The 21,494-nt window shown below is 47.3% G+C and overlaps 1 protein-coding gene across 1 annotated transcript; it reads left to right on the forward strand.

Moving 5' to 3' along the window:
- The first annotated feature begins 1,178 nt into the window (after nucleotides 1–1,178).
- LANCL1 (LanC like 1) lies at nucleotides 1,179–21,494 on the forward strand. Its single transcript, XM_030017919.2, has 9 exons — nucleotides 1,179–1,317; nucleotides 1,615–1,732; nucleotides 10,513–10,720; nucleotides 14,713–14,848; nucleotides 15,181–15,327; nucleotides 17,301–17,483; nucleotides 17,904–18,080; nucleotides 18,366–18,438; nucleotides 19,338–21,494. The coding sequence occupies exons 1-9, from the start codon at nucleotides 1,234–1,236 to the stop codon at nucleotides 19,412–19,414; spliced, it is 1,203 nt and encodes a 400-aa protein (XP_029873779.1). The 5' UTR covers nucleotides 1,179–1,233; the 3' UTR covers nucleotides 19,415–21,494.

The following is a 21,494-nucleotide window of genomic DNA, read 5'->3' on the forward strand; positions in this document are numbered from 1 at the left end:
GCAGGAAAAGGGGAGCCGGGCACAGTGTTACACCAGGCAAAAAGGCAGCAAGGTCTGGATTCAGAAATACAGCACACAAGGACAACTTAGCCCAATGAATGCTGCCCCATAGCCAAAGGTATGCTGTACATCGCTGGCTGCCCAGGGGCACACCACCACAGGACGACTGCAGCGAGAACCCCAGGGCATCACAGCTACATGGCATTTGGGATGAAAAGCACTGCTCAGACCTATGAGTCATAGGGACCTACCCTACATTCATGAGGAAGACGTGGCTCAGCCAGCACGGGTGAGATGCAGCAGCTCAGCAGAGGACAGCGAGGAAGAGCCCCTGTCCCCCATCCAGGCCTGGCCCCAACCAGAGTGAGCAACTACAGTTGCTGGAGGGGAGCAGGAATCAACACGTGCTCTTTGGACTGACCCTCTGCCACCACCTGCACCAGCTGGACACCACACGCACAGGGCCACCAGCCCCACAGGGCCAACTGCATGGTGCCCATCCCCACAAGACCTCAAAATCCCCAGGGCCAGCTGCAAGGGGCCCCACACCCCACGGGGCCTTCAAATCCCATAGGGCCAGCTGAACCAAACTGCACAGGGCTCTTAAACCCCACAGAGCCAGCCACATGGGATCCCTAAACCCCACAGTGCCCCTAAACTCCACGGAGCCAGCTGCCATGGGCCCTAAACCCCACAGGGCTCCCTAAAGCCCACACGGTCAGATGCCAGGGGACCTCAACCCTACAGGGCTCCTAAACCCCACAGAGCCAGCTGCAGTGGGCCCCTAAACCCAACAGGACCCTCTAAATACCACAGGATCAGGGGGAAAAAAAAAAGCCCCTAAACCCTAGAGAGTCAGCTGCATTGGGCCCCTAAACCCCATAAGACTCCCATGGGGTCAGCAAAAAAAAAAAAAAAAAAAAAAAGGCCCCTAAACCCTACAGGGCCAGATGCAAGGGGCCCCTAAATCCTGAATTGCTCCCTCAACCCCACAGCACCAGCCGAAAAGAGCCTCTAAACCCCACGGAGCCAGCTGCAAGGGGCCTTTAACTCCCCACAGGGCTCCCTAGACCCCACAGAGCCCCTGAAGCCGCACAGCACGATCCGAGCCGGCGCCCCAGAGCGGCGAGGCGAAGGAAAGAGAAGCGGCGGAGCGACTCACACCGACACCCGCTCCCTTCCGGGGCGGAGCGGGGGCGGATCGCAGCCGAGCGAAGCGGGGACGGCGGCACCATGATGGCGCAGCGGGCTCTTCCTAACCCCTACGCGGACTACGACAAGTCTTTGGCCACCGGCTATTTTGATGCCGCCGGGAGGGTGAGTGGGAGCGGACTGAGGCGGCCGGGGCGGGAGCGGGGCCTTCCCGGGGACGGCCGCCGCGCTTCAGCGCGGGAAGGCCCCTCTCCCGCCCCGGCCGCGAAGCCAAGCTCAGCAGCCAGGAGCCCAGCCTGGTCCTGAGGTACCCAAAGGTTTCTAGCAGAGACCTCTCAGGTTAAAAAACACTCGGTTTCCTGGTTGTGCTCCCTCTGGGTACCTCCAGCTTACCAAGAACCCCTCTGCCTGCTGATCTTTCCTTCAAGTTTAGTGTTTTGGGTTTTTTTTTCCCCTCCGCAGCTGACCCCTGAATTCACGCAGCGGCTAAATAACAAAATCAGGGAGCTGCTTCAACAGATGGAGAGGGGCCTCAAGTCTGCCGACCCGCAGGACTGCACCACGTACACTGGCTGGGCAGGTAGGGTGGCCGATCGGATGGGATGGAGCAGGAGCTCTCTGGAGCGGACTTCTAGGTCAGGCCAAGGCAGACCGTGAGGTTTTCTGTCTGTTTGAACAATCACGGTACATCGGTGGCAAGAACATTGCTGCTTCTGCATGTTTTAATTCATTTTTTAATCCATCTTTTAATCCATTAAAACAAGGGGCTGTCTTTCTCAGCACTCCTCATTTTTGGAGCAGGTTTCAAGCTGCAGAGGGAAGACCGTAGCGTTGCAGGGCAGGATTGGGTCTTCTGTTGGTTAATAGTGCCAAACTTATGCAACAGAGAAGGCCAGCACCTGCTTGAGAGCAAACAGGGGAGCCTCCAAAGGGACTGCCTCCAAATCTGGCCACAGTGGGGATGGCAACAGTAAACCAGTGCTCCATGAAGTAAGCAGATGCGCCTGGTGGGTCATGTACCTGCGAGGAGTCCTTGCAATATGGCAGTGGTGAGCTTACAGCCTAAGATAATGTCCATCTTTTCTGTTTGGGTTGAATTTTATCTTATGACATTGTCTGATTGGCAGGTTGCTCCATTCCTGTTCCCCAGGTAGTGCCCCTCCACTTAGCCAGGGCTAGTTCTGCTCCAGTACCTGCTGGAAGGAGCAGAAATGCAAATGTGAGTATAAGGAAGGATGGAAGCCTTCCTCACACTAACTCTTGTGTGCAAAGCTTCCAGGAGCTTGTCTTTCTCCTGTTCTGCATTTTCAACCTGGTTTTCCTTCCCTGGGAGCACGCCCTGCCTTCCCCTCCCTATTCCTACCCACTGGAGCCAGGAGGACTCACCTTTCTCTGCCGTCTCATCCTTGGCTACTGCTGTGTGCTTTGTCAGCTTTCCTGCCTTCTGCACTGTGCCAGGCTGTAGGGAGGGACCCTGGGGTAGTTGCAATTAATCTCATGCTTGCTGCAAGATTTTTTGCTGCTGCTTTTTTTTTTTTTTTTTTTTTTGGCAATACACTGCCATCCTAAATGGCAACTTTCTGCATTGTAATCTGGGTGTGGCTGGCTTGTGCTTGGATGCTGTGGAACTCAATGCCAACAGTTTGCTTGGGAGAATGATGTTCATTGTGTTGGTGCTAAACTAACATCGCAGTCTGATGACAGCAATACCAGAAATGCCTGCTTGAAAATTTTAGTAAGGTAGACCGGCACTGAGAGCACTCTAGAGCAGTTCATAAGAAATACTAAGATGCCAGTATTAAATTCCTGCATGGGAGAACATTAATTTCATCAGTTGCTGACTGGCAGCACTCTGCTGCTGTTGCTTGTGAATTTATGCATTTTTGTTCAGTGCTGGCTGATTTCACCTTGGGAGACAGGTTCAGTCTTCCAGTCTGTGTCACCCTGCTCTGAGGTCCCCTCAGATGAAAAGCACTCCATACTTAAAGATGGTCTCCAGTCATGAGGGTGCTATTTAGCATGATGGTAGAGTCTACCTCTGGCCAAAATAATTCAGGAGATAAAGCAGGGGGACAATTAGCTGATGTTAGGAGTATTCCAAAAGTCTGTGAGAAGGTAAACACCTTTCCCCAGAGACCATGTTCCCTTTCCTTAGGGTGGCATTAAGGAGCTTCATGTTGGAAAGTGACTGCAGTTGTGAAACACGGGTTGAGAGTTCTGGTAGCATTTCAGCTTTTTTTTATTTGGAAGGGAGTTTCTCAGGAGGGATTCTTCTCTTTTCCTCCCAGGGATTATTCCTCATTGGGCACACAACCTTCTCACGTTGGCTAATAGGATTAGAAAAAAAAACATGGACAGATTTCCTGCAGGTCACACCCAGGGAAGTGAAGTTTGCAGATATTACACTGTATCTTTGTCACCCTCCCTTCTTTTCTAATCCTAGCTATATTAATTTATTCAGTGCTGGTTTCCAGAGACAAAATTAATTGGGCCAAGACAGCAGCTTTTCCCTGTAATTGCTTATGTAGAAAAGGCTTGTTGAGTATCTTCTCATGTAAATCATTGCCCAGCAGTCTGAAATCAACCCGCACTCCTGTGGCCGCTAATAAGAGAGATTTGAAATGTGGCTCTCTGAGCGCAAACTCAGCGTGAAATGTAACATACTTGAGTGTACTACATTACATCCATACACAACATATGCTGGCATTTTACTTTGGTGCCTGTTTCTTTCCCAACACACTTGACAGAGCCCTGTTCCCCTGGCCTGCGTTTGTGCCAGGGAAGCCACAGCTTCTTGGCATGTGGAGTTGGAGCAGAGGGAGGGAAGGACCTGTATTTTCAGCTCAGAGGCAGTGAAAACACTTTGGATCACGATTATCCAGCGTACAGCTGAATGCCCTCAAAACACATTTGAATCGGCTTGTTACAGTTTCATGCAGTTCCCCATAGAGATTAGGGCCCCGTAGGCAACACCTGGTACGTGCCTGGGTATAGACCAGACTTGGCTGTTGTGTTCTGTTTTGTCTTTTGATCAGTTTAGCTAGACTGCTGTAAGAGCTTTTGTGGTCTTAATCTGTTTTGCTGGTATCAAAGTGTTGACTGAGGGAAGGTAAACTGCCGTAAGCTAATTCTGAATCAGAAGCAGTTCAAATCCTGGCAGAAGTACAACTGCCTCATCCATTTTCAAATAGATTAGCACGAGGATGCTGAAGAATATGTACATGTGTGTTGGTATTTCTCATAGTACACGAGGCCTTGCTCCAAAGACTACCTCGACTGGGAGCATAGACGATGGAAAGGGAATGGAAGGAGACTGACTTCACTCCTGTCACCTCTTAGCTGACTGCAGAAGCTAGGAAGCTCCCGAGTCCAGTGCCTGCTCGACTGTTGTGTCCTTCCAAGATGATGAGGTGATCTGCCACCTGAAATGGTATATAAGGGAGAGATTCCCCTTCCTCCACATTATGGCAGTGCCTTTGGAATTTGTTTCCCATGTGAGAATTCCCTTCTCTAGCAATGTCATAGTCATGGCTTTCAGAGCTCGAGGGCCTCTGAAACAGACCGATGAGTCCAACTGGCCTGCCCCACCCACAGCTTTTGGCTGGCCTGTTGGCAAGTAGAGATGAGGAGCAGGGCTGAGTTGCCTTTTGAAACGACACTTCAAAAGACACACCAGATGAAAGGAAAGCCATTTAAGAATGGGTAGAAACTCTGACCGTACCAGTTCAAGAAAGCTTCTGGAAAAACACCTTTCATTCACTTTAGTGCAATATCTTAGTTTTTAACCTGAGAACCCAGAGAACTTGCATCTCCTTAAGAAAGTTTGGTTCAGAAAAACAGAAATCCTTGGATAATCCCTACAGAATAAGAGGCAGTGAGACTGCATTTGATGAGAGAGAATAGAATGCCTTGTGTCACCCACATAAACCACATTCCTGCCAAGCGCTTGGTGGATAGTTTTTGTGAAATCTCTGTTCTTGGAGATAGTCAGTATTTGACTGGACAAGGCTCAGAGCAATGGGATGTAAATTTGAAGTTGGGCTTACTTTTAGAGGGTTGGATCAGATCACCTCCACGGATCCCTTCTAACCTAACCTGTTGTAGGATTCTGTGATGGGGTAATGGGTAGTTTTGGTTTGGGCTGGGCTCGGTTTTTTGTTTGGGTTTGGTTTTGTTTTTTTTTTTTTTTTTTGAGGGGGAAAGCTTCTCTTGTAAAAAGTAAGGCTGGAGAAGCTGAGGTGTCCTGAGAAATGCCCCATAATGCACTAGGAAGGGAAGCTGCAAGCTGTAGTAAAATGCACCTGTGGCTCTGCAGACAGTTCTGAAGATGGGGTGATACAGCCCTCCAGAGAAGATGTCTCACTGCCCCATTCAGCATGGCTTTGGCATGCATTTATGACTACAAGATAACATCCCATGCATCTGCACCAGAAAAGATGCTTATTATCCTTTGAGCTGGGCAGTAAAGCTATGGCACCCCCTCTGTAACTTTTACTACATGTCTGACTCCTTAAAATGACATGAGGTTTCTCACTAGAAACAACCAGGCTTCATCACTATGTGCAGATATAGGTTTCTGCTTCTTCCCTCTGTGTTTGACATCCTGCTTTGAGTGTGCTGGCTGACTTACTTCTCCAGGTCAACGTGAGATCTCTGAGCTCTTTATTATTGTAGATGGCAGGTTTGGAACTGGTCCAAATTAGGTGAAGAATCGCTTGCGGCAACCTGATGTCCTTTGTGAAAGGACCACATTGCAGCTCAGCTCCTGGTGGACAAGGAGGCATGTTCAGAACAATCTAATGGGCATCCCTGCTGGTGCTGTCAGCAAGGGGACTGCAGTGGAGCTGACACTGAGCAGTGCTTCCTCTCACTTTCATCCACTCTGTTCAGCATGAAGGAGAAGCTTTGTCTCACTACTGCTGTTCTCCCACCAGCAGAACTGTTTGCAATGGTAGTGCAATCCAATATAAAGAACAAGCCTAAACTCGCAGGGAAGTTGAGGCACAGCTTTACTTCTCCTTGATCAACAGAATGGTCGTATGGATGAGATATTCTTTCAGCCTACTGCAGTGCTTTAGCTCTCGAGCAAGAACTTTTCTGGTATATCCAGTGATGTAAGCTCTGTTGAAAGCAATGGTTGCTAAAGTCAGGGCCGTCAGCTCTAGCCAATTGGTGCAGCTGGTGCAAAGAATTCCATTTCTACTACATACATTTAAGTCTCTTTCTCTGCCCTGCTCAAAAGAAATCTCTAATGCAAAGCACCCCTCTGCATCTACAATAGTGTTTATACAGGATGGCAAGAGAAGGGAGATGTTGTTTACTGTCCTACTGAAGGTGTTAAATAAACAGGCTTTGTGAGAGACACGCAGAATTGATTTTTGCCTCCCTGCAGCAAGCAAGCATCTCAGGCATTAACACTCCAGTGTTTTGGCTTCTCGCACATTAGAGATGGCAGTTTTGGTCATCAGAGCCCTGCTAAAGGATATCCTGTCAGTAGCACGTGTGTTCACTACAGTCCTGCACCATCAAGTGATGTCTGATGCATTCTTCATCACATGTGGCTATGCAGCAGGTGTTACACTGCAAGGAGCAAAAAACTTTGAAGTCTGGAGAAACTACAGAGAAGGAGGTCAAATAGCAACCAATAAACAGAACAAAGCCCGTACATCTTTGGCAGTAGCAGGCCACAGGCAGCCACTGCATGGCAGTTCTGCTAGAAACAACCAGGAGTCTCAGAGGTCACAAAAATATGTCACATTTCCAACTGGGACACTGAACACAGACCTCCAGGGCACACAGAAATGGAGCAGACCCACTGCTTACCTAGCCCCATTTGACTGATGATGCCATGTTTGTATAGCACTTAAAGCATGCCAAACAAACACCCAGTCAGTTGGCAAACCCTACCTGGTCAGTTGGGGTGAGGAAGATATTATTGGAGAGGGAGTGAGGCAGACCTGTGGAGTAGCTTCTGCAGAGCAACACTGCCTAGCTGAGCCAAGTTCATTAGGTGGAAACTCTCTTGTCTCCAAACTGCAATGCCTCTGAAATGTGCTGCCTACATCTTGGCACTCAGGTCAATATAGAATATTCCCCACTCAGGTGACTGTATTTTGTATCCCTCTACATACATCTGTAAACATTGCCTCTTTATGCATGGGCCTGCCCCTCTCTGCTGGCCTTCCCTACCTTTGGGCTCTCAGATAGCAACAGAGCAAGCAGCGTGCTGAAGGCAGCACTGCATTGTACCCTTCTGATCAGCTTGAGAGTATGAATTCCTTGAGGAGTGAGTTGAGAAAATTGGCTTTAGATTCAGTTTGTAAGGCCTTTGGGTTTTAAAGAAAAAGGAAAAATGAATTATTTGGGGAAGCAACTCACGCCTTCCATCATTTAGTATAGGTCAATGGTTTTTTGGAGTCTTTTCCGAAGATGCTTGGGCCTGGGAGGAAAGGGGGCAAGAAATGTTTTAAGAGAGGAGAGGCAAAGAAGTCGGAGGAAAACAATGGTGAGGCATTTGCTTTCTAAGAATTCAATCCTAGCAGTGGTCTTAGCATGGTAGTTATGTACGTAATTAGGGTGGTATGATGGCAGTGGGAGTAGAAACTACTTACAAAGCAAAAAGTTGTACATTAAAGCAGGTAAGTCAAGAGTGCAAGTTGTGCTCAGACAGCTATCAGGCCTGTTGTGGTGGGTTGACCCTGGCTGGGTGCCAGGTGCCCACCAAAGCCGCTCTATCACCCCCCCTCCTCAACTGGACAGGGGAGAGAAAATATAACAAAAAGCTCATGGGTCGAGATAAGGACAGGGAGAGATCACTCAACCAATTACCATCACGGGCAAAACAGACTCGACCTAGGGAAAATTAACTTAATTTATTGCCAATCAAACCAGAGTAGGGTAATAAGAAATAAAACCAAATCTTAAAACACCTTCCACCCACCCCTCCCTTCTTCCCAGGCACAGCTTCACTCCCAAATTCTCTACCTACCCCCCGCCCCCAGCGGCACAGGGGGATGGGGAATGGGGGTTGCGGTCAGTTCATCACACATTGTCTCTGCCACTCCTTCCTCCTCAGGGGGAGGACTCCTCACACTCTTCCCCTGCTCCAGCGTGGGGTCCCTCCCATGGGAGACAGTCCTCCACAAACTTCTCCAACATGGGTCCTTCCCATGGGCTGCAGTCCTTCATGAACTGCTGTAGCGTGGGTCCCTTCCATGGTGTGCAGTCCTTCAGGAGCACACTGGTCCAACATGGGTCCCCTGCAGGGTCACAAGTCCTGCCAGAAAACCTGCTCTGTGGGCTCCTTTGGCCATGGGGCCACAGGTCCTGCCAGGAACCTGCTCCAGCATGGGCTTCCCATGGGGTCACAGCCTCCTTCAGGCATCTGCCTGCTCTGGCACGGGGTCCTCCACGGGCTGCAGGTGAATATCTGCTCCACCATGGACCTCCCTGGGCTGCAGGGGGACAGCCTGCCTCACCATGGTCTTCCCCACGGGCTGCAGGGGAATCTCTGCTCTGGCGCCTGGAGCTCCTCTTCCGCCTCCTTCCTCACTGACCTTGGTGTCTGCAGGGTTGTTTCTGTTACATGTTCTCACTCCTCTCTCCGGCTGCAGTTTCTGTGCTGCAGCAACTTTTTTTCCCCTCTTAAATATGTTATCCCAGAGGTGCTACCACTGTCACTGATGGGCTCAGCCTTCGCCAGCGGTGAGTCCATCTTTGAGCTGGCTGGCATTGGCTCTGTCGGACATAGGGGAAGCTTCTAGCAGCTTCTCACAGAAGCCACCCCTGTAACCCCCCCACTACTAAAACCTTACCATGTAAACCCAACACACCTGTTAAAGTCTAGCTGTACTAGGTGCTAAATCAAGGAGAGTCACTTGACATTTGCTATCTAGAAGAGGAGTGTTCCCCTTTAAAGAACGGCTTCATATCCACATCCTTATAGAGGTGAGTGATGGCACCGTACATCTGAGCTCTCCCTGGAAATACTAACACTGAACTGCTTAGAGAGAGGACAAGGTTATTAGCTTCAGGAGGAAATGGAAATTTGCCCTTAATATACATGTGGAATTGAATTGTCTGTAGCACGAAGCTTTGGAGATTACCCGTGCAAAATGAGAAAATGATCTAAATTTAAAATTGTCCTCAGTACCACGGAAAGCAATTTTGCAGCATGCTTGCCCCCCTTCACCTTACCACATCAAAATCTGCAGAGATTGGCTTTATTAATTTAGGTTTAAACACAGGACCTGAGTCTTCTTAGAAATGGTTACTGGTAAGGGAAGAAATAAGCTTCTCTCAAAGTGATGTAGGCCAGTAGCTTTCTCCAGTGCATGTTTGAGGATGCCTTCCAGATCAGAATGATGGTCCAAATGTGGCAGACCTTTCAGACACAGACATACTGAGGACTCCTCGGTTACCTACTAAAAGCTTCAAGAGCTGGATGAAGACAGGGCAGACAGAGGCAAAGGACAGCAATTGATGTGATTTCTCAGTAGCAGAGTTGTTTCTGTAGCTGGCTAGCCCATTGAAAACCTTCAGGGAGGACCATGCAGCCTTTTCCAGCATTCCAGGTAGCTGTTTATGTTTCAGACAACAGCTGATCTCATGAATCATGTGCTGCAGAGTGAGGCAGCCCCTTTCTTTTCTAGGACACACCAGTCCTTGGTGTAGGGCTTGGGACCTGCTCAGCAGCAGGAGATGATGTCCAGGGAGCTGTAATAATCTTGCTGGTCCTTGAAGGGGGAAAAAAAAAAAAAAAAAAAGAGAGAGACAAGCAGGATGTCTCAAGGGTGCTGCTTCTCAGTGCTGATGACGTGTCACTTTTTTTAAAATCCAGTCCAAGCTAAGTGACACAGGCCTTTACCTCCTGGCATGGGAAAAAATAATTGAGATAGGGTAACAACTCCACACTGCTCTGCCACAAGTACCATCTTGCCCAAAGATGATTTTTTTTTTTTTCCTCTACTGTTTAGCAACAGTCCCAGGTACAGTTGATAGATTTTAGGTTGGTTTGTCTAGGTCTCATCTTTCGCTTCTCACTATTAAAATTGTATGTAACCTGTGTATCAAAAGCTCTGCAGTCCTCCAGGACCTCCTGGGTCAGACACTGCTGTTTGTCTTGACCTGCAGTCCAGTTGTGCACAGCATCAGGTACAAGGAGGTCACAAAGCAGGAAAAGCAGCTGTGGCTGCTGCAGCTATGGGTTATGCCCCTGGATGTACCTGAGAAGCCTGTCTAGAAGGCTTATGCCCTAGACAAGGCTGAGGGCCAGGCTTTTACATTCATTAAAACAGGCAGGGCACATAGTGGGAAGGGTAAACTTTTCAGGTGGGTACAACCTTTATGTTCCTTTTGCAGGCATTGCTTTGCTGTATTTGCACCTGTATGATGTATATGGAGACCCAGCCTACCTTCAGGTGGCCCATGAGTATGTGAAGAAAAGCCTGAGCTGTCTGACAAGACGATCCATCACTTTCTTGTGTGGAGATGCTGGGCCCCTGGCAGTGGCTGCTGTTGTCTACCACAAACTGCAGAACCAGAAGCAGTCAGAAGACTGCCTCACTCGGTAAAAAACACTTGGTTACATCTTTGACCTAACGTTCCACTTGCTAATAGAGCTGGTCTGGGCTTGTACCAGGCACTCTCCACCAAGCCTGAATACATTTTGTTGCAGTCTTACTTGAGAGATAATCCAGTAAGTTAGCAAGGCAGCGCAAATTTGTTCTGCCCTAGGGAAAGAGCTGGCTTAAGGACAAACATGCTTGCCTGGCAGCCTGCAGTCTGGGAGCAAGGATATTGTTCAGCTGGTATTGCTATCTTAAAAATAATTCCAGTAAACACAGAAGAAAAAAAATGCCAAAATTTAAAAAACCCAGAAGGTGAGGTTTGGTATTTTTTCAGAACCTTTAAATTTAGCTTTACAGGCATTTTGATGAAAAGGAGAAATGTGGTAGGATTATTAGAGTAATTTTGTCACTCACTTCCACTTGCTATTTGTTAGTTGACTTTGACTTAAACCTGAGATTGACAGCATCCCTTTCAACTGCTGAATGCAGCTGGTTATGATTCATTTATTTCTATTTCCTGCCTTTCCTCAACTGTTTTCAAATGTATTTTTGTTGGGTACTTAAGACAAGAAAAGGACAAACAAGCAGTCCTACAGTCAGATCAGCATGTGCCAAAGGAAGGAAAAAAGTTAAGGAGATGCAGTTGCAAGCTTTTCTTGCTTAAGGGAGATCAGTTTTGAGAAGGTGAGAAACAGCCCTGTAAAGAGTTTCCATTTACGCGTGGTCAGCAAAAACTAAGACAAAACCCCTGACACTTCAGAACAACGCTGAATGCCCTTAAACAGCCATCAGCAAGTGATGCACAATATTAATTTAAAAAGCCGTGGGTGGGAATCAGAGGTGCCTGTATGGTTTGGACACCAAGTTCCCACTCTCTTAACTAAGAATAGCTTCTGGGTTTTGTGGATACGGTCAGTCTGAGGACAGAACTCTTCTTTATTCTTGAAATAATCTGTGGTTTAGGTTTTGCTTAATACTGGTCAGTGGTGAATCTCACTATGATTAATATATTTGCTAACAAAAAGGGAACTAATCTGTTAAACAGTACTGGCCAGTTGTGGTCAATGCATAAGCCCTAAGTTGTGAAAAATCCCTAATTCACGTTTTCTTGCTGTAGCTCTCCCCTCCCCGTATCCCTCCTGTTCTGCCTACAGTTTTGTGGCAGAATGGAAACTCATGATTAATTCGGCAGTGCCATCTAATGGCATAAGAAAGGCAGAGCCTTGGGAATTGGTTTCTTCATATATCTGAGAGGAGGAAAAAAGAAAAATGTGGCTTTCTGGAATGAACGGTTACACTGTCCTTACTCTGCCACCAATTCCCAGAGTAGTTAGCCTGGCCATGCTACCTTTAAAAAGATATTATTTCTTTGAGAAATAGCTCCCTTAATCAAAACTCTTAAATGGATTTTGAGTATGCTGTTTAGTTACAAAACAGTTTCTAAGTTATGCAGTGCAAGTGCATAGGAAGTGCACTTCTATTACAGCTGTGGAGAGGGAGGCCCTCTTGTCCATTTTGTTCTCTGTCTTTTAAAGCACCTCATCTTTACAGAGCCTGAGGAGACAATCCACCAGCCAGGTTTTACCTGCGGTAGAAGAGACCAAAGCTTGCTTTTTAGCTCCTTGCTCTTGCCTAAATGAGCTCATGACCAACAAATGTGCTTTTATGCTCTGGAGAGACTAACATTTCAGGGCAGCCCATTTTCCAAGAGCCTGTGAAAATCTAAGCTGTGTTCTAGGAGTCCTCTTTTCCCTGCCATCTCCCACCAATTCAGAAGGTCAAAGGTTTGCTTTTAGAGCCAGTGGCGTAGAAAAATCCCATCTTGCTCTACAGCTGCCTTGCTTTCCCTCTATCCAGAAACTGCTGATTTTTGACAGTTGAGGTAATAGGCCGATATGTGAGCAGGAGTGGTTCTTCCTTTCAGGGACCTTGATTTACCCCCTCGTGCCCAAGAAATGCATTCTGCATGCAATCAGTCCAGCAGCATCCCAGGCATCTCTTGCTGCATGCATGCCATGCAGCCCTGCCCCACATTTCAAAACAACAGAAACTGCTGGCAGGCTTCCTCCCCTGATGATCCTGGCTGGGAAAGCAGCTAGAGGTAGATGCGGTAATGCATAAGGAGCAAGAATAGTAGCTCCAGCTGCTCCAGATTTCCCCACGAAAAGAAGATTTCACATCCAGACCTCAGAAAATCCCTACTGTGGGTATTACTGTTTATCCTCCCATCCATTCTTTCTATTGCACCTGACATTTCCCTGACATCTGAGCTGAACAACATCACCAGCCAGCATCTCTTTTGGCCAGCCTGCTGCTGGGCAGAGTCCATCTGGAAAAAGAGTCCGTTTCCTCCTTGGAAACCCTCCTTTTCGTCTGGCTTCCTTGGCCCTGGGGACAGGGGACATGAGGATGCAGCAGGGCTTTCCTTTCAGCCCACACAGCTGAGAGAGGGACGCATGCTTACTCGTAGTCTTGGATGTAAGTCTGTCACTTGGGTTTAATCTGCGACAGATCTCCCCCATGGAGCAATGCACATCTCAAGTGGCACATGAGGAGACAGGGCTAATCCACCTTGAGACACTGCTTTCTCCTTTTGCCTTCAGTATCCCTGCTCACTTTTAGTGCAGTGCCAAGGGAAAGTTTTCTGCCATGGGGAGTCACAGCCCACCATCCTCTCTCTGCTCCGAGGGTACTCTGGACATTTGGTTGCTTCTTTCTTTTGCAACACATTGTTCTGCCCAGGAGCAAAGGCTGCCAAGGCACCTTTTCTGCTCCTCACACTGCTGTGACAGGGAAGCCCTGCACACACACAGCTCTCCTGGCTGGTTTCTTAACCCTCTCCCTGTTGCAGCCACAGCAGGAAGCAGCTGAGGAAACAGCCTTGAAGCCACTTATGCTGGTATTTTAAAAGTGATGGCATTTTTCAGATTGCTGTCTCAGGGGTGAACAAAAAAATAAAACCAAAACCAGTCACATCCCTGCCTGCTGCTCTGACAGGGAAGGACGTCCAGCCTTGTTGGAAGTGTGATGAGAGGCAAAACAAAGGAAAAATTGCATCAAGAGTGAATTGCGCTACAAAGCACCAGTGTGAGGAGCTGTCAGTCTCTGTCAGTACTACAGGAATATCATCAACTTTGCAACACGATAATAAGAAAAATGGCAAAGAAAATATCTGACTCCAGCAGACCTCTTACTCTGCACTTGTGGGCTAAAGCCTGGTGCCAGCCAAGCTGTCCTCAGTGTGGGGTTGCACCACAGACAGCCCACAGCACTCACACTCTGCTGAGCTGTCCTCACTACTGCTCAGCTATCCCTAGAGAAGATTTCTTAAATGTGCCACAGCGGCTTGATGTTAAACAACATTTCCAGCCTCTTCTCCCCACCTCTTACTTAGGATTTTAGCTCATGGAGGCACCTCTTGACTGACAGTGTAGCCCTGGCCACTTGCAGGCATGGAGAGAAAGGGGCTTTTCTGTCATGACTTCTGAGCTTAAAGGGTGAGATTTTTCCACATACCATCAGCACCAGTTTGCCTTTCTAGCATTCCTTGAGCAGCCAAATTAAACAGATACCAATTTAGTTTGAAAATAGTCATTTTTGGCAGAGGGTCTGCCTTGCCAACAGCATCACAGAGAAGTAATGGTGGGCAGCCTTTCCTGAGCAGTCAGCAACTTTATGCTGACCATTTCCCATACCCCAGGTTTCCCCACAAGTAGGTTTCCCAGAGCTAGTGCTCTCAAAAACAAGCACATAGTACAACCGCATTGTCAAGAGCTGAGCAGACTAAAGGAATAAGCCAAACAAAAAGCAGAGGGGAAGGAGGGATTCTGCAGCTTGCATAGCTGGAAGGCTGAGACCCAGAAACTGGCCTGACATCTCCCAGGGCACGGGCAGCATGAAGGAACAAACCATGTTTTTGAGCTCCAGTCTCTCTGCTTGGCTACATGGCTGAGTGTCCTCTAATCTCCCCCATGTGAATTTTTCTTTGTAGTTTGCTCCATCTACACAAGCTTGATCCACGAGTGCCAGATGAACTGTTGTATGGGCGCATGGGCTATCTCTATGCACTAATATTTGTGAACAAGCACTTCGGAGAGGACAAGATCCCTCAAAGTCACATTCAGCAGGTACTGTGGCTTCTGCTGATTTGTTAGCTGTCTCTTCCCATGTAGCTCATCTTTGGGCAGATACAAATCAATGGTAGATGTAGAGAGCTCTGGCAACAAGGGAGAAACCACATCATGGTACCCCTGCTGCTCTTCTTCCAAAGGGACAAAGCACCACACCCCACCACCCATTTAAATCCATAGGCAGTACTAAATTGGCATTTCACTCCCTCACCCACACTCTTCCCTCTGCTTGGGCAGAAAACCAGCTTTTTTGTTCTGTGTCAGGATACTCACTGTGCTGTGTCCAAGACAGCAGCATTTCCCTCACCCACATCTGTTCCCATCCACAGGTCTGTGAAGCAGTTGTAGCCTCAGGAGAGAGCTTGGCCAAAAGGAGGAACTTTACAGCAAAAAGCCCACTGATGTATGAGTGGTACCAGGAGTACTATGTAGGAGCAGCCCATGGTTTGGCTGGGATTTACTACTATCTCATGCAGGTAAGAGGCACTGGAGGGGAAGGGCCTTTAGCAGCTGTTTCACATTTCTTTGAACAAGGAGGAGCATTTGAGTTGGTGCTTGGTGATGTCAAGCTGGGTAAGATCGCTTGTGTGGTAGACTTAGTCCTGTGTCTGATGATACATCCCCATTTCTAAAGGTTTTCCCCAAGTCTCTGGAGATTGAATTTCCCACCTCCATGGAGATCTGTAGAGAAATGTGACCTGCATTATACCAGCAGTTTCACATAATGGAGGCCTGTAGGTCAGCTGAGTCTGAGGTTCCCCCTCTTGTGTTAATTGCTTACAAAGTATTCCCATTTGTTGGTATGTGTGGACTTCCTGCATTTTTTGAGGTGGTTACTTGAAGCAATCTCAGATTGTTACAGAGTGAGAATCTCTGTAAGAAAAGCGTGGTGAAAGAGATCATTCATAGTAGGAATATGGGAAATGCCTTTGTTTCCAAATCAGGGCTTATATCTAAATGTGAAAGAGGTGGGACTTTTTATTTTGATAAAGCAGCTGAGTTCTGTAGTGCCTGAAGCAGGCAGGGCAAGACAAGAGGCTGGGAGCTGCAGTGCCCCTTTGCTTTGATGCTGTCTTTCTCACAATTTTGCACAACTCACTGGAGCTCTGGGAATATTCCCTTCCCTGGCTCTGAAATGAGGGTGATAATTCCCCTATGTCAGTCACTTTGTGCCTAAATTTACAGTGCTTAAGCTCTTAATAACATTGCATTTTCAAAGCATTAAGGGCACCCACTGAGTAACGCAAATTATTTTAACATAGCAATGTTCATAGAAATAGGTGATATCTTTTACTACACCTAGCTCTCACAGCAGGTGGAAAAGCAGCCACCAGTTTTCAAGTATTTGAGCTTTCCTTCAGGACCCTCAAAGTTCAAGCCCATACACAGGATAAGCGGAGTTCCTGTGAATACAACCCCCTTATGCAACTCAGAGAGGAAGGAGTGGTTGGTGGTTTTTAAGCAGAAGGAGATTTGGCAAGAAGAGGATGCAAGGTGATTATTCCCCAGCAGCACATAACGGCTAGTTGGGAGCAGGGGAGACAGCAGTGCGCTCTGAGCCCAAATTTGCACTGAGTCCCTGAGCTTGTTCCCAGGCTGATGTTTTAAATAATTTTAAGTGTAAGACTCCCCTAAAATACTGCATGAGCTTCATGCTTCTCTGCTGTATGAAGTACAAGGAGCCTGGATCAGCCAAGCATGATGCACAAAGAGCCTTGAGGGAAGCAAACAAGGGAAATATGGAGAGGAGGACATTGGACTTTAATGGTTTTACAGCACAAGTATTGATTTTTAATTTTCACCCTATCAACCTGGGAATAGTGTGATCCTTAGATGAGAGTGCTTATTGCACTCTGCTGTGGGAAATTAGAACTGCACAGATTTCATGTGGGGCAGTGTCATTGGAAGAGGACACTGAAGCTACTCCCTTGCTTCCATCTGAGGTCAGCGGTGAAGCCACCCGCTTGCAGTTACCCAGAAACATCTGTGAAAATGCAGCCTCACAGCCCGCCAGCTGGGCTGGCCCAGCAGCTCAGAGCTGAGATGCTCTAGGTGCTAGGAATCATTCCTGGTATTCATCCTTAATATTGATTTTAGACAGTTTATCTCTCTACCCCAGCTCTGGGTACCTGAAACTATTCCTATGCATCTTCAGGAAAAGGAGCAGCAAGCTCTCTTGCTTAGAGGGCCAGCTGACACGCTAAGGACAGTCTTTGTTTCTGGGGATGCAAGGGTACGACTGGAAGTAGGTCCCTGCCAAAGGGCAGAGCAGCCTGGGACCAAGTGGGTATTTGTGATGTGTGAAAGCCTGGACCACAGAAGTTACTTCATTTACAAGGAGCGAGAGCGTAAATGGCCATAGTTGTTTCTGTCTTTCAGGCAAATCTTGGGCCTCTTATGGACAGACAGAATGGTAATTCTCCCTGATTTAACACTTTCTGTCTCTTAGCCTGGCCTTGGAATGAGCCAAGTAAAACTGCACAACACAGTCAAATCCAGCGTGGACTACGTCTGCCAGCTCAAGTTCCCATCTGGCAATTACCCTCCATGCATCAATGACACCAGAGACCTACTCGTCCACTGGTGCCATGGGGCACCAGGTGTTATCTACATGCTTGTCCAGGCCTACAAGGTACCAGAAATCTTGCAAAAACTCTTTGGGGACCCGTAAATGTGGAACTTCATCATGGAGAAGACTATTGAGACCCTCCCTGCCTGAGAGTAGGATGGCTTGTTACAATGGAATCACCCCACAGGGACCACTGATACGGAAATTAGTCTTTTAAAAAAATTCTTTCTGAAAATACCCATCAGCTGTGTGGGGTGTCCTGTTGCAGGTGACTGATGGTGACAACTAGTTGTGTGAAGTAATGGTCATACAGCCCCATTCATCATATCAAAATCATCCTCCTTTAAAGTAGACAGCAAAGTCACAGCATTAAGACTTCGGTAGGAGAGAAACTAATTAACCCAAGCCTCCCTACTCACACAGGGATGCTTTTTGTGTGGAGGAAATCATCTCAGCAAGAGGAAATATTTCTTGTCTCTACAGGTCTTTGGGGAACAGCAGTACCTAAATGATGCCCTGCAGTGTGCAGAGGTGATCTGGCAGTATGGGTTACTGAAGAAAGGCTACGGGCTGTGCCATGGGACAGCTGGCAATGCTTACGGCTTCCTAGCACTGTACAACCTCACTCAGAACATGAAATACCTGTACAGGGCCTGCAAGGTAAGAGCCTCTGTGAGGATGGGAGAGTGGAGTATTCACTTCTGCCTTTTACATCACCGCCTTTGCCTTTGCAACCCAATTTCTAGTGTGGCAGAGATGCAGCTAGATCTGACCAGCTCCACCGGAATAGTCCTTCAGCAGTGCAGTCACTGTCTGACAGCCTGTACAGATGGAATATCCTGCAGAAGCCTTGCTCTGCAAGGGATAATGTGAGGATGAGGGTGGTATTTTTTTTAAGATCTGTCTTTAACAAAATTTGAACACTTTTTGTTCCTCTTTTCTCAGTTTGCAGAGTGGTGTTTAAGCTATGGCCAACATGGGTGCCGCACTCCAGACACGCCATTCTCTCTCTTTGAAGGTAACCTCCATCTCTAGGCTTGTATTTTGCTCCTGGATCTGAGCCAGTCCAGCACCAAAGAAAACCAAATACACACTCCACTGAAGTCTTTGCAAAACTCAGTCTAGAGGATGGGAAGGAAATTGTATGAATTGTTTCTATCCTTTCCCAGAAGCAGTCTTCTTGTAGCACAGGCTAATGTCTTAGCTGGAGCATCTTGTCCTCCTTGGGCCTCCCACACAGATTCTGCACACAGCTCTCAAGGGGAATTCTTTAATGGGTACAGGCCAAAGTCTACCTTATGGTAATTTGTAGCCTGGCTTCTCAGGCAGTTTCTTTTCTGTGCATTTTTAAGGATTAAAGTCCTTCATGGGCTTTCCAGTTCCGTTCCAAAGGTGAGTGAGGAACAAATGGGGCTGCTTTTGTAGGGCTTGTTGGCTCCTGTGGCATTTTGTGGCTCCTGCTAACGGCTCCCCCAAAATCTGCCATCAGCAGGTATTGCTGAAAGAGCCTGTTCCTCAGCTAATGTAAATCTCCCTAGTTTTGCTGCAGGCCAAGGAACAAGAACAGTTACTCAGTGAGGACCTGAGACAACAATGTCACAGGGTCCAGAGTTTTGCAAAGATATTCAGATTGTTAAACCTCTGGACAGGTAAAGCAGAAGGGAGGGAGCTGTAGGGGGGACAACCCATTGTGTTTTTCCAGGTGCTTTTCAAGGTTTGATTAACTTCAAAATGCTTTCCCCACTGAAGTACCTAAGTTGCTTGGGAAACGTGGGTTCAGACCTTGGAAATTATTTAGGTCTTTCTGAAAATGTTTACTTTTCTTCTCTCTTCATGACTATTCACCCCCTGGATCATTGATAAAATGGGTGCCCAAAGAGAATCTCTCTGAAGCACATTGTATTTTCTTATCCTCAGGAATGGCTGGAACGATTTACTTTCTTGCTGACCTGCTGGTGCCAACCAAGGCCAAGTTCCCCGCATTTGAACTCTAAATCTGAGCTTGGCAATTTCCTGCCTGAATCCTTCCACACTTAGAAAAGCAGTTCAAAGCTGCTTTCTCCTTCTTGCAAACTCATCGTTGTTCACCTAACTGAATGTAAATCCATCCTCCTGAGGGCATGCTAAGTTCTCTGGTCATCTCATTGTATTGTTTCAATTTAAAAGACAGAATGCAGGTTTTGCTGGTGTCTCTTAAAAATGCAGGGCTGCAGGTGGGAGCAGGGAGAAAATGTACAGTATTTTGTTGGCTATAGAGTTTTGCTATTTTGTGTATCCCGTTTCCTGGGAGAAAGTTTTCTATTAAATGTAACTTTGGCCATTTAATTTTTTGGGGTTTTTTGTTTTGGTTTGGTTGTTTTGTTCTGACAAGTAATTGCAGGAATTTAGTTGCCTTCAGAAAACAAAAGATGAAAAACTGAGACTATTGCCCAGCAAGTTGTTTTTAAGTGTTTTCTTTCTGAACACCCAGGGAGTAGGCAGTTCAGTAGCTGGGCTGCTCCAGATGAAGTGAATGTGATGGACTGTGGAGTCTTTATATAAGTTTTTTTAATGTCAGATTGCAAGTGGCACAGCTGGAACTGACAGGCCAAAACCTTGTCCTGAATTTTCCACCTGTCTGCTTTAACGGCAACAGCTATATATAGCTCTTTTGTGCATTTTTTCCAGTGACAGACAAATAATCCACTAGCTTTTGTGCTTATTTGCCATCTTATGCTAAACTTTGCAAAAGTCCATTGATCATCTAATGGAAAACTCCAATCTAAAAGCGAGCTAAGCATGCTTGTTGGTGTGGTCTCTTCTATTTAGCTTTGAAAGTTTATTTTGCAGTCTTTATTTAAAATTGTGTATGAATATTATAGGTGTTAGGTGGTGCCAGGCCCACCAGCAGCAGCATGGGAAAAGAAGTGTATTCTACTGAGTTCTGTCAGTGTTTAACCTATTACCTGTATAGATGTTGTTTACATGCTTTGTTTTATAAGCTTTCCTGAACCTGGATAATTTGAGTCACTTGTTTGCCTTGTTACTGCTTGTTGTATTTTGATATGCGACCACACATCTACCCAACTGGAAAATCTGCCCTAGGTTAAATAGCTTTGACCTGTCAAGCAGACCAGATACTTGCAAGGGGTAAATCTGCTTTTCCGTCCTTGGCTGATGCTACACTAATTTGCAGCAATTAGGGACCTGACCCTGTAAACCACTTTCTTGGCACTGAGCATGAGCAAAACACTGAGCACAGTGAGAGTTACTGATGCAGCTGTACCGCTTTGTGCTGTTTGAGGGCAGCTCCTCAGCCTGCACAAGAGTAGGTGTGGGTTTTAATTTTTTAAGGGCCCAGCTGCCGAGTGCCTCAGGCCACCTAAGAGCAGGCGAGCAGCTGCAGGGCAGTGCGGCCAACCTCCAAGCCAGCACACTCCTGCACCAGCGATAGTGAAGGAGGAGGACCAAACCTGGCACGCTAACACAGCTAGCTCACATGTGCCTGAACACAAGGCAGCCTAGTCCCAGCAGCATAGGCAGACCCTCCAGAACTTCCTGGATGGGCTGCTCCAGCAAAGAGTAGAAACCATTCCTGGAAGGCTGCCTGTTTCCTGAAAGCTCAGCCTCCTGCTGCCATCACATGTTTCTGGAAGTTCATCAGAAGACAGCCTGAAGCACAGAGAAGCTCATCTGCTTTGGGCTGAGCATCCCTGTCAGAAGCCTCAAGCTCATGCAGACTCAGCAGTGGTCAACCCCTATCATTCACGGGGCCTAAACAACAAACGGAGGTGACTGGAAAGGAGAAACAGCCTTGAGAGCAGGATTTGGCTAATCAAACAGTTTGGAGGTGGGATCCTGTAGTATGAGACCTGCTCTAAGTTACCTGCCAGCTTGGCTGGTGTGATGGCAGTGTAGGGACACTGCTCTCAGCCTGGGTTTCTCCCAGGCACTGCTTCTGTAAAGGAGATGGTTCATGCAGCCTGGTGTCATGGCAGCATCACATCCCAGGGTTTGTACACTGATTAGGGGATCCTCAGGGCCTGGTGTACAACTGCTGAGTGAAGCACTGTTTATTAAAAATGCTGAAATGAA

The sequence above is a fragment of the Aquila chrysaetos genome, chromosome 6 (assembly GCF_900496995.4).
Source record: "Aquila chrysaetos chrysaetos chromosome 6, bAquChr1.4, whole genome shotgun sequence".
Lineage (NCBI taxonomy): Eukaryota > Metazoa > Chordata > Aves > Accipitriformes > Accipitridae > Aquila > Aquila chrysaetos.